The sequence below is a fragment of the Hyperoodon ampullatus genome, assembly GCF_949752795.1.
Source record: "Hyperoodon ampullatus genome assembly, chromosome: 2".
NCBI lineage: Eukaryota > Metazoa > Chordata > Mammalia > Artiodactyla > Ziphiidae > Hyperoodon > Hyperoodon ampullatus.
In genome coordinates, this window is record NC_136915.1 from 152203390 (window position 1) to 152217701 (window position 14312).

A 14312-nucleotide genomic window follows, 5' to 3' on the forward strand; every position below is an offset into this window, starting at 1 on the left:
CCCACAGTTTAATTAATAAATTGGTTTTAAGTTCCAGTCTGAATTTTGTCACATGTTTAAAATGTACATAGCTCTATTAAAAATGTATCTGACTTTTTTGCATGCAATAATATTTTATATTTTTAAGTTTTAAAAATCTCTGGTATGAAAAGAGTCCAGTGGATGGTGGTGATAGTAGCACAACAATATGAGCGTGCTTGAAGCCACTAAACTATACCCTTAAAAATTCTTGAGATGGTAAATTTTATGTTATGTGTACTTTACCACAACTTTTTAGAAAAAATCTTATGTATAGGTTACAAGGTATTGCGATCCATACCAAAACATGAGTATTTAATTTTGTTAAATTACATAAGCAGCAAATACTGAAAAAAGTACCTGTCAGAGAAATAATTTAACTTCCTAAAAAGCCAAGTGATTTTACATAATCTTCAATACTTTGAAATTAATTCATTTATAGAAGAATCAAAACTAGTTCTAGGGCAGATTGTCCAAATCAAACTAGACTATCTAAGAAGCAAAATAGAACGCTTTATGAGATACTTAACCACTTATCAGCATCATGACAGATGAAATGCCCACATTTAATGGGAGGTTATATTAAAACTAGACTTCTGATCTCCCTTTCAACTCTATATTTCTTTTGCCTGTTTTCTACCTCCTTCAGCTCCCATTCCCTTTCTCAGACTCTCACCTTTAAATCCTTTAAGATCCAACTTAAATGACTTCACCCTATGCGATCACCCCAGCCAGACACGATCCTTGCCCTCTAAATTGCATAGCCATTTTCTTCATTTATTCATCAGTTTCTTTCATTTTACACAAATAGTTATTGCCCCTCCTCTAGGTTACCCATTAATCTAGGTCCGTAGGCTACAGAGAGGAATAAGATACAGTTCTTGCCTTCAGTTCATACTTTACTAAAGAAGATAGACAAGTGGACAAATTTCAAAGCAATGTGAGAAGTACTATAATAAAGGAAGAATGAAGTACTATAAAACCAGTCTGATGACATTATAACACATAACTCCTTTTTACTAGGGTTACTTTATGTTTTTCACCTCCAGAGGTTGCAAACCTTTTGAGGACAAATACTTTTTTTGTTTTTGCATCTTAGAAAAAGACATCTTCTACATGTCTTGCAACAAGGTTTGCAATATCATGTGCTCTCACATATCTTTTAGATAAGTGAATGGAGAAGGTCTCTGAGGAGGGGCCGGGATGACAGAGTAGGAAGACCCTGAGCTCACCTCCTCTCATGGGCCACAAAATTACAACTATTTACAGAGTAACTGTTGATGAGAAAGACCAGAAGACCAGCAGAGAAGATCTTCTGCAACTAAAAAAGGAACAGCAACGAGACAGGTAGGAAGGGCAGAGACATGGTATAGTCAAGACCCATATGCCCAGGTAGGTGACTCATGAACGGGAGGATGATTACAACTGCAGAGGCTTTTCTCAAGGAGTAAAGGGCCTGAGCCCCACATCAAGCTCCCCAGGCCCGGGTGTCCTACACCAAGAATATGAGCCCCCAGAATGTTTGGCTTTGAAGGCCACGGGGGCTTACTTTCTGGAGACCCAGAGGGCTGCGGGAAATAGAGACTCCACCCTTAAAGGGCACACACAAAATCTCACACACGCCAGGACCCAGGGCAGAAGCAGTGATTTGAAAGGAGTCTGGGTCAGACCCACCTGCTGATCTTGGAGAGCCTCCCCAAGAGGCAGGAGGCACCTGGAGCTCACTTTGGGGACATAAATAATTGCAGCAGAAAATTTTGTGGAGCTGCTTCTACCACGTGAACACTGGTGCTGGCAAGTGCCATTTTGGAATCCTCCTTCAAGTTTATTAGCACCAGGACCTGGCCCTGCCCACAGGCCTGTCAGCACCAGTAGTGGACACCTCAGCCCAAAGAACCAGCTGGGGGAAGATGCTGCCCCACCCACCAGCTGGCCTGCTGTCTTCAGACACGTTGAACCCACAGTCACCCTGGGACATGGCCCTGCCCACCAGTGCTAGGCCCTGGACCAGCCTCATCCACCAGTGGACATGCATCAGCCCCATGATCACCTGGGCTGCAGCCTGGGCCCCGTCCACCAGCAGACCATCTTACCAACCCTGGGACCCCCAGGGCCTGCAGCCAGAGATCCTGGGACACAGCTCTGCCCAGCAGCGGGCCAGCACTAGCCCCAAGACTTGGCTTCCTCCACAAGCATGCAGACATCAGGCCCAGGACCACTGCAGCCCCTTAGCCCAGCCCATGTCAGGACCCAGCCCACCCACCAGCAGGCCAACACCAGCTCTGTGACACCTTGGGCCCCTCATCCAGCAGCCCCAGGATCCAGGTTACCCACCAGCAGGCTGACATCAGCTCAGAGAAACCTTGGACCCCTCAGCCAACCGCTCCAGGATCTAGCCCAACTCACCAGCAAGTCAGCACCAGCTTTGGGACACCCCAGAACCCACAACCAGCCATGTCAAGAACCAGCCCACCCACCAGGAGGCTGACACTAGATCTGGGAACCTCAGACCCAAGACCACCAATCCCAGAACCTAGCTCCACCCACCAGTTGGCCAGCACTAGCCCTGTGACGCCTGGGACTCGGCAGCAAGCACTTCATGACCTGGCCCTGCTAAGCAGCACCTGGCAACCAACCAGACCGGGGGACAGCCACACTACCAGACCTCCCACAGTACTCAGCCTGACACAACAGAAGGACCCACACAGCCCACATAGAGGGCACCCCTAGAGCATATAGCTCTGGTGACCAGAGGGGAGTGTGCTGCTGAGATGCATAGGAATTGCCCTATGAAAGGCCAATTCTCCAAAGTCAGGAAATGTAACCAATCTACCAAATACACAGAAATAAAAACAGCAAATTAGGCAAGATGAGGTAACACAGGAATATGTTCCAAACAAAGTAGCAAAATAAAACCCCAGAAGAACTAAGTGAAGTGGAGATAGGCAATATATCTGATAAAACGTTCAAGTTAATGATTGTAAAGATGTTCAAAGAACTCAGGGGGAGATTGTATGAACAGAATGAGAAGTTAGAAGCTTTTAACAAAGAGTTAGAAAATATAAAGAAGAACCAAACAGAGATGAAGGATACAATAACTAAAATGAAAAGTGCACTAGAAGGAATCAACAGAAGATTAAATGATATGGAGGATGAGTCAGCAAGCTGGAAAACAGAGTGGAAATCACTAATGATGAACAGAAAAAAGAATAAAAAGAGATGAAGACAGTTTAAAGAGACCTCTGGGACAACATCAGGCATACTAACATTCCCATTATAGGGGTCCCAGAAGGAGAAGGGAGAGAACAAGAGCAAAGATCATATGTGAAGACATAATAGCTAAAAAATTCCCTTAGTTGAGAAAGGAAACAGACATCCAGGTCCAGGAAGCAGAAAGTCTCAAACAGGATCAACACAAAGAGGACCACACTAAGACACATTGTAATTAAAATGACAAAAATTAAAGATAAAAGAATATTAAAAGCATCAAGGGAGGGACTTCCCTGGCAGTCCAGTGCTTAAGACTCCGTGCTTCCACTGCAGGGGGCATGGGTTCAATCCCTGGCCGGGGATCTGATCCCTCATGCCCTGCGACGGGAGATCAGCTCAGTGCTTTGTGACCACCTAGAGGGGTGGGATAGGGAGGGTGCGAGGGAGGGAGATGCAAGAGGGAAGAGATACGGGAACATATGTATATGTATAACTGATTCACTTTGTTATAAAGCAGAAACTAACACCATTGTAAAGCAGTTATACTCCAATAAAAATGTCAAAAAAAAAACCCCAAAAACTAGAAGGAAGAGAGGGAGGGAAGGAGGAAGGAAGGAATCAGTGTTTAAAAAAAAAAAGCATCGAGGGAAAATCTACAAGTTACATACTACAAGGGAACTCCCATAAGCTATCAGCTGCCTTTTCAGCAGAAACTCTGCAGGCCAGAACAGAGTGGCATGATATATTCAAAACAATGAAAGGGAAAAACCTATAACCAAGAATACTCTACCTGGCAAGGCTTTATTCAGATTTGATAGATCAAGTTTTGCAGACAAGCAAAAGCTGAAAGAGTTCAGCACCACCAAACCAGCTTTACAGGAAATGCTAAAGGGACTTCTCTAAATGAAAAAGAAAAGGCCACAGCTAGAAACGTGAAAGTTACAAAAGGAAAAAGCTCATTGGTAAAGGCAAATACACAGTAAAGGTAGTAAATCAACCCTGTATGAAAGGAGGTTAAAAGACAAAAGTAGTAAACATCTATATCCTCAATATTTAAGGGGTATACAAAACAAAAAAATGCATGTCAAAAATAGTAAACATTGGGGGAGTGGAGTAAAAATACAGAGTTGTTAAAATGCAGTTGAACTTAAGAAATCAGCAACTTAAAACAGTCACATGTAGAGTCATATATACATAAACCTCATGGTATCCACAAACCAAAAATCTATAATATACAAACAAAAAAGAGAAAGGAATCCAGACATAACACTAAAGATAGTCATCAAGTCACAAAGGAAGACAAGTACTGTATGATTTCACTTATATGTGGCATCTTTAAAAAAATGAACAAACATAAAAGAGAAACAATTATAGATACAGAGAACAAACAAGTGGTAGCCTGAGGGGAGGGGGTTGGGGGAGGAAAAAAATAAGTTAGGGAGACTAAGGGGTGAAAACTTCCAATTGCAGAATAAATGAGTCACAGGTATGAGTTGTACAGTGTGGGGAATGTAGTCAGTAACTATGTAGTATCTTTTTGTGGTATATCATAACTAGACGTCGTGGTGATCAGTTTGAAATGTACAGACATCACTGTGATGTGTAACGTAGCAGGAACTAACATAGTGTTGTAGGTCAATTATACTTCAAAAACAAACTCATAGAAAAAGAGACCGTATTTGTGGTTGCAAGAGCTGGGTGTGCGAGGAGGGGGAAGTGGATGAAGGCAGTCAAACAATAAAAACTTCCAGTTATAAGGTAAATAAGTACTGGAGATGTAATGTACAACATGACAAATATAATGAACACTGTTGTATGTTATACATGTTAGGTTTTTTTTTGTTTTTTGTTTTGTTTTAACATCTTTATTGGAGTATAATTGCTTTGCAATGATGTGTTCGTTTCTGCCGTATAACAAAGTGAATCAGCTATATGCATACATATATCCCCATATCTTCTCCCTCTTGCGTCTCCCTCCCACCCTCCCTATCCCACCCCTCTAGGTGGGCACAAAGCACCAAGCTGACCTCCCTGTGCCATGCGGCTGCCTCCCACTAGCCATCTATTTTACATTTGGTAGTGTATATATGTCCATGCCACTCCCTCCTGTTGCGGAGCACAGGCTCCGGACGCACAGCCTCAGCAGCCATGGCTCACGGGCCCAGCCGCTCTGCAGCATGTGGGATCCTCCCGGACCGGGGCACGAACCCGTGTCCCCTGCCTCGGCAGGCAGACTTTCAACCACTGCGCCACCAGGGAAGCCCTAGGTCATCCATCTTTGAAAGTATATTTAATAACTCAAATCCTCTTTCAAAACATCTAAGTCTAAATGATGGAATGGAATGAAGGTGTGATATGTTTTACGTGACAATGTTCTCTTGGTGATCTAGTGAATAGTTTTCTTTGGCTTCTTTTATAATTAATATTTGTAAATAATTGAGACAGACATTGAAGAAGGATCAAAGAGATGGTATTTCTATGTGTCTCTGCAGATGCACTTTATCCAAATATGGTGTTATCTGAAAAATAAAAAATAAGTATTTGTCACATATCTTATAATACATTTCATAGTTCCAAAATACCGCTGAAGGCAGAGAGGATAAATACTGTTTCACAGATACAGAAAGTAAGGTTTAGAGACACTAAATGACTCAAAGCATGAGACTACTCAATGGCAGAAGCAAAGCTTGAACCCAAGTGCAATGGGTTGAAGGTTTGTGCTCCTCCACATTCTTATGCTGAAACCCTAGACCCACTGTGTTGGTATTTGGAGGTGGGGCCTTTGAGAGGTAATTAAGTCATGAGAGTGGAGTCCTCAGAATGGTATTAGTGCCATTATAGGAAGAGGCCAAAGTAGCTGTTTCTGTCATGTGAGGACACAGCAAGAAAACAGCCCTCTGAAAACCAGGAAGAGGGCACTCCAAGAACCCAATCATGTTGGCACCCTGATCTCAGACTTTCAGCTTCCAGAAATGAGAAATAAATGTTGTTTAAGCCACGCAGTCTATGGTAATATGTTATAGCAGCCCAAACTAACTAAGACACCAAGTCTTCTGTTTTTAAGGCAAGTTTAAGTAAGACTATCCCTCTTTTGGCCTCCATATCTACAACTGGAAGATTGAAGAGAGAGCTTCAATATGCCTGTGAGTCTGTTTCTGTTTTGTAGATAGATTCATTTCTGTCATATTTTAGATTCCACATATAAGTGATATCATATGGTATTTGTCTTTCTCTTTCTGACTTACTTCACTTGATATGATGATCTCTAGTCCATTCATGTTGCTGCAAATGGCATTATTTCATTCTTTTTTATGGCTGAAATTGTGCAGATTCTCTTAGAATTAGGAACACTAAAGGCATTCCTCCTTGTAAAAGAGTTATTTTTTGAGTAAAATAAAAACATGGCTGTTACAGACTAACTTTAAAACATCAGTTTTCCAGGCTATGCTTCATTGCCCTCTCTACCCCATGTACAAAGAGTATGGAGTGGACTTCCCTGGTGGCGCAGTGGTTAAGCATCCGCCTGCCAGTGCAGCGGACACAGGTTTGAGCCCTGGTCCGGGAAGATCCCACATGCCGCGGAGCAACTAAGCCCGTGCACCACAACTACTGAGCCTGCACTCTAGAGCCCGTGAGCCACAACTACTGAAGCCTGCGTGCCTAGAGCCTGTGCTCTGCAACCAGAGAAGCCACCGCAATGAGAAGCCTGTGCACCACAACGGAGAGTAGCCCGCACTCGCTGCAACTAGAGAAAAGCCCACGCGTGGCAATGAAGACTCAATGCAGCCAGAAATTTAAAAAAAAAAAAAAAAAGTATGGAGCAAGTGTAAAGTCACAGCCCCCTCATCAAAGAAGTTAAATTTCCAGTATGGCAATTCTTTTGTTTCTTATCTAACTTAATCATTTGTTGGTTGTATTTAACATAATTATACTCTTATTTTTTTTCCAAATAAATGGAAAAAAATACCATCAATTGCTTGTCTTGACTTAGAAACAAGTATTCACAGCTAAGGTATTTACCCGTTCCTCTTCCGCCCCCTGCAAGGTAATACCACCACCACACACACCGCTACCCCAAACTCCCTCCACATTTTACTGTTTCTCAGGACTTTTTGTTTGATATTTGTCATCAAAATCATTTCCATTTTATCTCAATTTTCCACATGAAACCTTTGCAGAGGCAACAGAAATTGATGATAGAGGCCGCCTCTGGAGTTTTCTCAAAATACGGTTTTCAGGCCATCAGCATCAGAATCACCTTAGCCTGCTGAGAATGCAGATTCCAGGGCCCAAACTAGAGCCTATTTAGTGAGCCAGCCTGGAGATGGACTCTGGGATCCTGTAAGCACAAGAATATGAGAATCTCTGGTCTGTAGTAGATCTCACATCAACTAGCGTAGTTTACTGATGCTTTTAACTTCAGACGGATTGTCTTTCAACTAACCCAGAGCAATATATATGAACTTCTTTCAACCCCAGAAATAACTCCTAAGTTTACTTATGGATTCCTCTTGTCGATTGGATAGGAATCCTACCACAACATCTTACTTTTTAGCGGAAAGTGCCTTTTCTCCTTGTGAACAAGGAGACTCAGTTTGACCCAGGAGCTCCTGCCACTGTCAGGAACAGGTTCTTTGATCTGGGCATGAGTAAGGGACTTGTAGGCACCACTGAAATGCCTCTTTTGAACTCTCGATAAGCTGACTTGATTGCTTCTTTCCACCAAGCAGTTGGATTCACGCCTTTCATTTATCTCCTCCAGGAGATGTTTGTCTGCTTTAAGTTTTTTAATTATTTCACTGGTTCTGTTTACAGATGCCATTATGCTGACAAACTAATCAAGTGATTCTTGCTGTCCTGCTAACAAATGAAAAAAATACTATCAATTGCCTGCTTGACCTTGAAGCCAATATTCACAATCAGGTATTTACCAGTACCCCCAGTTACTTTATCAGGTGATTACCTCAGCCAGGTATTTCTCCTCCTGCAAATACCACCACCACTGTGCCCCCTCCCCCAACCTCTCTCCATTTCTTATTGCTTTCTAAGGTCTTGATGTTTCCTCAGGGGAAAAAAAAAGGCCAAAAAAAGAGGATACAGTACAAGAATATATTTTGGTTTTTAAAGTGATACTATGCATTGATTCTTGCTTTTAGGAACTTTTTTTGCTTTTTCTGATTATAAAAATAATATGTATTTATTGTAAGAAATGAAGAAAATACAGAACAGTATAAGGTAGAAAAATTAAAATCACTTGTAATCCAGAGACAACCAAATTAACATTTTTGGATGTTTCTTTCCCAATAAATATCCAAAGGTATTTTATTATAAAAAGTATAGGAAATCTGTTGGCAGTCCAGTGGTTAGGACTCCGTGCTTCCACTGCCAGGGCGCAGGTTCAATCCCTAGTCAGGGTACTAAATCCCACAAGCCACGTGGCACAGCCAAAAAAAAAAGTACAGAAGACATCAAACTGGCTATAGTTAAAACAAATTTTAAAATGTATAAGTCTTATTAACTATTTATTAACTATTTGTGAGGCCTGTAAATTTGTCTTTTTAGGCATTTAAAGTGCTTAAAAATCAGATATGCTAAATTTGCAAGGGAGATTTACAATATTTAAAGGACTTGTAAATATACTACCAGAGGTGTTTAGTCTTTTCAACTTGGGTTAACCCATACCCCGAAAATGTTGGTTTATACCCTTCCCATACTAATAAACCCGTCCATCCTTATCATTATCCTAACAACTCTCATCCTAGGTACAGTAATCGTAACCACCAGCTCCCATTGACTATTCGCCTGAATTGGATTTGAGATAAGGATGAAAAAATAAGGATTATCATTCTTTATATGAAAATAGCTCAATTCATAAATAGAATACAAGACTCATGTTGAAATCAAAGGCTTTATTTATTTATTTGTTTGTTTGTTTATTTTTTGCTGCATTGGGTCTTCATTGCTGTGCGCAGGTTTTCTCTAGTTGCAGTGAGCGGGGGCTACTCTTCATTGCAGTGCACAGGCTTCTCATTTCAGTGGCTTCTCTTGTTGTGGAGCACCAGCTCTAGGTGTGCGGCCTCAGGAGTTGTGGCACTCAGACTCAGTAGTTGTGGCTCACGGGCTCTAGAGCACAGGCTCAGTAGTTGTGGTGCATGGGCTTAGTTGCACTGTGGCATGTGGAATCTTTCCAGACCAGGGCTTGAACCGGTGTCTCCTGCATTGGCAGGCAGATTCTTAACCACTGCACCACCAGGGAAGCCCCTCTTATGTACTTATGAGCTAATTTATATTTTGTTAAATGCCTATTATATAGATTTACTGCAAATAAAATGTAGATGTCTTAGTCACAAATTCACTGAGAAGATCACAAAATTCAAACCCTTATTACAAGTTGCCTGAAAACTGGAGCCAACTAAAATTAGACCCAGCAAGAGTCTAATGGTAAGAGCATGTGATTTGAAGTCAAAAAGATTTGATTCCGGGGACTTCCCTGCTGGCACAGTGGTTAAGAATCTGCCTGCCAATGCAGGGGACACGGGTTCGAGCCCTGGTCCGGGAAGATCCCACATGCCGTGGAGCAACTAAGCCCGTGCGCCACAACTACTGAGCTTGTGCTCTAGAGCCCGTGAGCCACAACTACCAAGGCCGCGTGCTACAACTGCTGAAGCCCGCGCCTAGAGCCCGTGCTCTGTAGCAAGAGAAGCCACTGCAATGAGGAGCCCGCGCATCGCAAGGAACAGCAGCCCCCGCTCGCTGCAACTAGAGAAAGCCTCCGTGCAGCAATGAAGACCCAACACAGCAAAAAAAATAAGTTAATTAAAAAAAAAAAAAAAGATTTCATTCCTGTTCACGCTATGCTAACTGTATGACCTTGGTTAAATTACCTTCTCTGGGCCTCAGTTTCCTTATATATTTAATGGAAATATCCAAATTACAGAGGGTCATAAGGATTAAATGAGCTAATACATTATCAAGAACTTAGTACAGGGCTTCCCTGGTGGCGCAGTGGTTGAGAGTCCGCCTGCCGATGCAGGGGACACGGGTTCGTGCCCCAGTCCGGGAAGATCCCACATGCCGCGGAGCGGCTAGGCCCATGAGCCATGGCCGCTGAGCCTGCGCGTCTGGAGCCTGTGCTCCACAATGGGAGAGGCCACAACAGTGACAGGCCCGCGTACCGCAAAAAAAATAAATAAATAAATAAATAAAGAACTTAGTACAACCAAATCTCAATAAATGGTAACTTTAATATATTAATTAGGCACTGTAAAAAATTTTTTTTGTTCAGTTGGATAAATATATAGTATTTTTGTCCCCCCAGTTATTAACCTGTTTACTTGCTATGTGATCAGGATCAGCTACATAATTTGTGTGCCCAGAGCAAAATGAAAAGGCAGGAACCTTTGTTGAAAAACTACTGAGAATTTCAAGATGGTGACAGCAGAGCATTAGAGCAAGTGGGGCCCTTTGGTGGGGGAAGAGGTTTGGCACTTGTGTGAGTGTAGAGGCCACATGCCTATGAAACTGACTGTATGTATGACATAGGAACAAGTCGATTTCTATGGTTAATTCACCCAGTTTTACAACCTCTTAAATGGAGATAAATAATGTTCCTAACCTATGGCTGTTTAAAGGGTTTTGAAAATATTAAGCACATATATAGAGTAGATCCTCATTACTTACGGATTCCATATTTGCAAATTCTCCTACTCACTAAAATTTATTTGTTATCCAATAATTAATACTGTGGAGCTTTCACAGTCATCCCCAAACATGCACAGAGCAGCAAAAAATCTGAGTCTCCTTGACGTGCACATCCCCAGCTGGGGTGCAACAAGGCAGCTCTCTGCCTTCTTATTTCAGCTCTCATACCATGTGTGTCCTTTTCCTGGTCCTTTTATAGTGTCCCATCTTTTTTTTTTTTCATTTTGGTTCTTTTCATTGATTTCACTGTTTAGAATGCCCCCCCAAGCATAGTGCTAAAGTGCTGTCTTGTGTTTCTAAGCAGCAAGAAGGCTGTGATGTGCCTTATGTGTGTTAGATCAGCCTTGTTCAATAATGAGTTATAGTGCTGTCGGCTGTGAGTTCAACATTAATGAATCAACAACATATATTAAATATGTTTCTTTAAACTGAAACACACATAAAAGAAAATTATATATTGATTGGTTGACAAAAATGCTGTGCCAAAGGTCACAGGAGCCTAACCCTGTATTCTCCCTAAGAGCAATGGCTCAATATCTGTTAACTCAGTGTTCAGGGCCACTTCATACAACATAACTACCACAATAACAAGAATCAAATGTATATATACAGAAAATATATTACTGTTTCTATAGGTCTATTATTATAAATTACCTTTTATCATACAGCAACCCAACGCCTATTTGAAGTCCACTGGTGTGGATGAGCCTACTGAGATGTTACCCTGGCGATGGAATATTCTGATCTGTGCCATTCCAACTTTGTTCCATTCATAGAATCCTGGTTAAGAGTTTGGAGTCAGAGAGACCATTTAGTTATCAGCCATGTGTCCTTGAATAAATTACTCAATCTCTCTTAATATCAGTTTCTTCATCTGCAAAATGGGATAAAGATACCTATTTCATTAAGTTGTGTGTTTGTGTATACGGTGGAGGAGGGAGGAGTCGGAATTGTTACAGAGAAAACCCACAGACCCCAAATGGCATCACTTATACTAAAGCCCATGATGCCAAGCCTAGATTTAATACCTAATGTAATTGCAGTTTCCATCTTTACCAGAAATGCAGTCTTAATCAACCAGTCTGGAATTTTCTGGTCAGCACCAATAAGGTAATCTGCCATGTAGGCCCTCTTCATCCCTCAGAGGAAGAAGAGGCAATCTGCATGATGAAAATCTTGACTTTCTCTTCCCCCACCCCCACCCCGGACCCCAAAATAAGATATCCTGGCCTAAAAACAACCCTTTTTTTCTTTTGCCAATAGTTCCCTTTCCGCACCCTTCTTCCTATAAAATCCTTCCATTTTGTACAAGCCTGGAGTGCCCTTCTACTTGCTAGGTGGGATGCTACCCAGGTCATGAATTGCCTAATAAAGCCAATTCAATGTTCAGATCTACTTGGCTGAATTTTGTTTTTTAACAGAATTAAATGAGATATGCATATAAAGCTCTTTGCATTGTGCCTGGCATCAATTTATTATATGCACTGATATTTCTTGAGCACCTATTCTGTGCCTGGTACTGTTCTGGGTACTGAGGGCAAATAGGTACCTGCCCCCAAGGAGCTTATAGTCTGAGAGTTTGTGGTAGGTACTTAGTAAGTTGTAGCTGTTTTTACTGATTTTATTAAAACTTCATGGTTTACTTGGGTAATTATTTTATTCAAATGTTTTTTCTCAGAAGTAGATGTCTCCAACTTAAAAAAATCTTCAGAAATACATTTCACAAATACAAAAGTCATCATTTCTTTATCTCTTTACAGAAATTAGTGATAGAAGAAATTGGTATTGAAGAAAGCAGTTCACAATGCCAGAGAAATTAATTCCCTAAAGAACTATATCAAGGGTCAGCAAAAGAAACTAAATCCCCCAACTCTAATGAGACTGGAGTACAAAAACCATTCAGACCAAAGCAGGGCACTTGCTAAAGATAAGAAGGTATTTTTTTCATTTTTTTAAAACAAAGCTCCCAGATATGCAAAAAACTTATCAAGAGGCTTCATCAGTTGGGCACAACCCTGGCACCTGAGGGCCAGGGGCTATATTCAAGTCCTCCCTTATCAGAGTGCAACCTGGAGGAAGATTTCTACATCTTTGAGCTTCAGCTTCCTTAACTGCTAAATGGGGCTGATATCAGTATTGTGAGGATTAAACAAGATAATAGATGAAAGGTCTTGTAAACTATAAAGTACAATACAAGCATTATGAGTTCTTCTAAAATGTGTAATAGATTAGACTTTTAATTCAGGAAGTTGTGTGTGCTGTGCCCAAGAGTAACACTCATTATTTTACAACATGATAATATGTGACAGACTTCCCTGGTGGCGCAGTGGTTAAGAATCTGCCTGCCAATGCAGGGGACACAGGTTCAATTCCTGGTCCAGGAAGATCCCACATGCCACGAAGCAACTAAGCCCATTCACCACAACGACTGAGCCTGCGCTCTACTGCCCGCGAGCCACAACTATGGAGCCCGCATGCCTAGAGCCCGTGCTCTGCAACAAGAGAAGCCACCGCAATGAGAAGCCCACGCACCGCAACGAAGAGTAGCCCCCACTCACCACAACTGGAGAAAGCCCACGCATAGCAAGGAAGACCCAGGCAGCTGAAAATAAACAAATAAAATAAATTAATTTAAAAAAATAATTTGTGACATAAGAAACCCAATTTGAATAATTCTTAAGCCAACAAAGTTTCCTTGTTCAAAGATTACTCTCCTAGAAGAGATTTCAGGCTGCATTCTAAGGTACCCCACCCCTTTTTTCTTGGACTTGTTCTCATTTGCTACGCTCTGCAAACTGTCAAACTAAATAAACCTGGGAGGAAACAATCAAGAGAAAAAGTGTTTATTTGAGATTAAAAAATTGCAATTAGGGACTCAGGTAGCAACACAACGAGTACCCTGCTGGGGAGTAAAAGTCAGGGGCTTTTTTTTTTTTTTTTTGTGGTACGCGGGCCTCTCACTGTTGTGGCCTCTCCCGTTACAGAACACAGGCTCCGGACGCACAGGCTCAGCGGCCATGGCTCACAGGCCTAGCCGCTCCGCGACATGTGGGATCTGCCCGGACCGGGGCACGAACAAGTGTCCCCTGCATCGGCAGGCAGACTATCAACCACTGCGCCACCAGGGAAGCCCAAAGTCAGAGGCTTTTCTTAAAGGCAAAAAGGGGAAGTCTGCATTAGTGACTTTTCCCTCTAGTGATTTACTGAGACTATCACTGCAGGGGTGTAAAGTCCATTATTGTGACAAGTTTCAGGTGTTTTTTCAGAGTCCTTGGCGTATTTGTGGTTTGGCCCAGTTCATGGTTTAACTGGGTGAGGATGTGCATAAGATCCACCTCCTTAATAGCCTCCTGGCTCCATTTTAAAACCCCTTGACATAAGTG

At 41.9% G+C, this 14312-nt stretch overlaps 1 protein-coding gene across 1 annotated transcript; it reads right to left on the reverse strand.

Annotated features, from left to right (window-relative positions):
• Nucleotides 1-6264: 6264 nt before the first annotated feature.
• Nucleotides 6265-8050, reverse strand: SPATA45 (spermatogenesis associated 45; the record flags this gene model as incomplete). The annotated part of the gene is made up of 2 exons (XM_079723620.1): nucleotides 6265-6338; nucleotides 7777-8050. 2 exons carry the CDS (start codon nucleotides 8048-8050, stop codon nucleotides 6265-6267), a joined length of 348 nt encoding a protein of 115 aa, XP_079579746.1.
• Between the last annotated feature and the right edge of the window lie 6262 nt (nucleotides 8051-14312).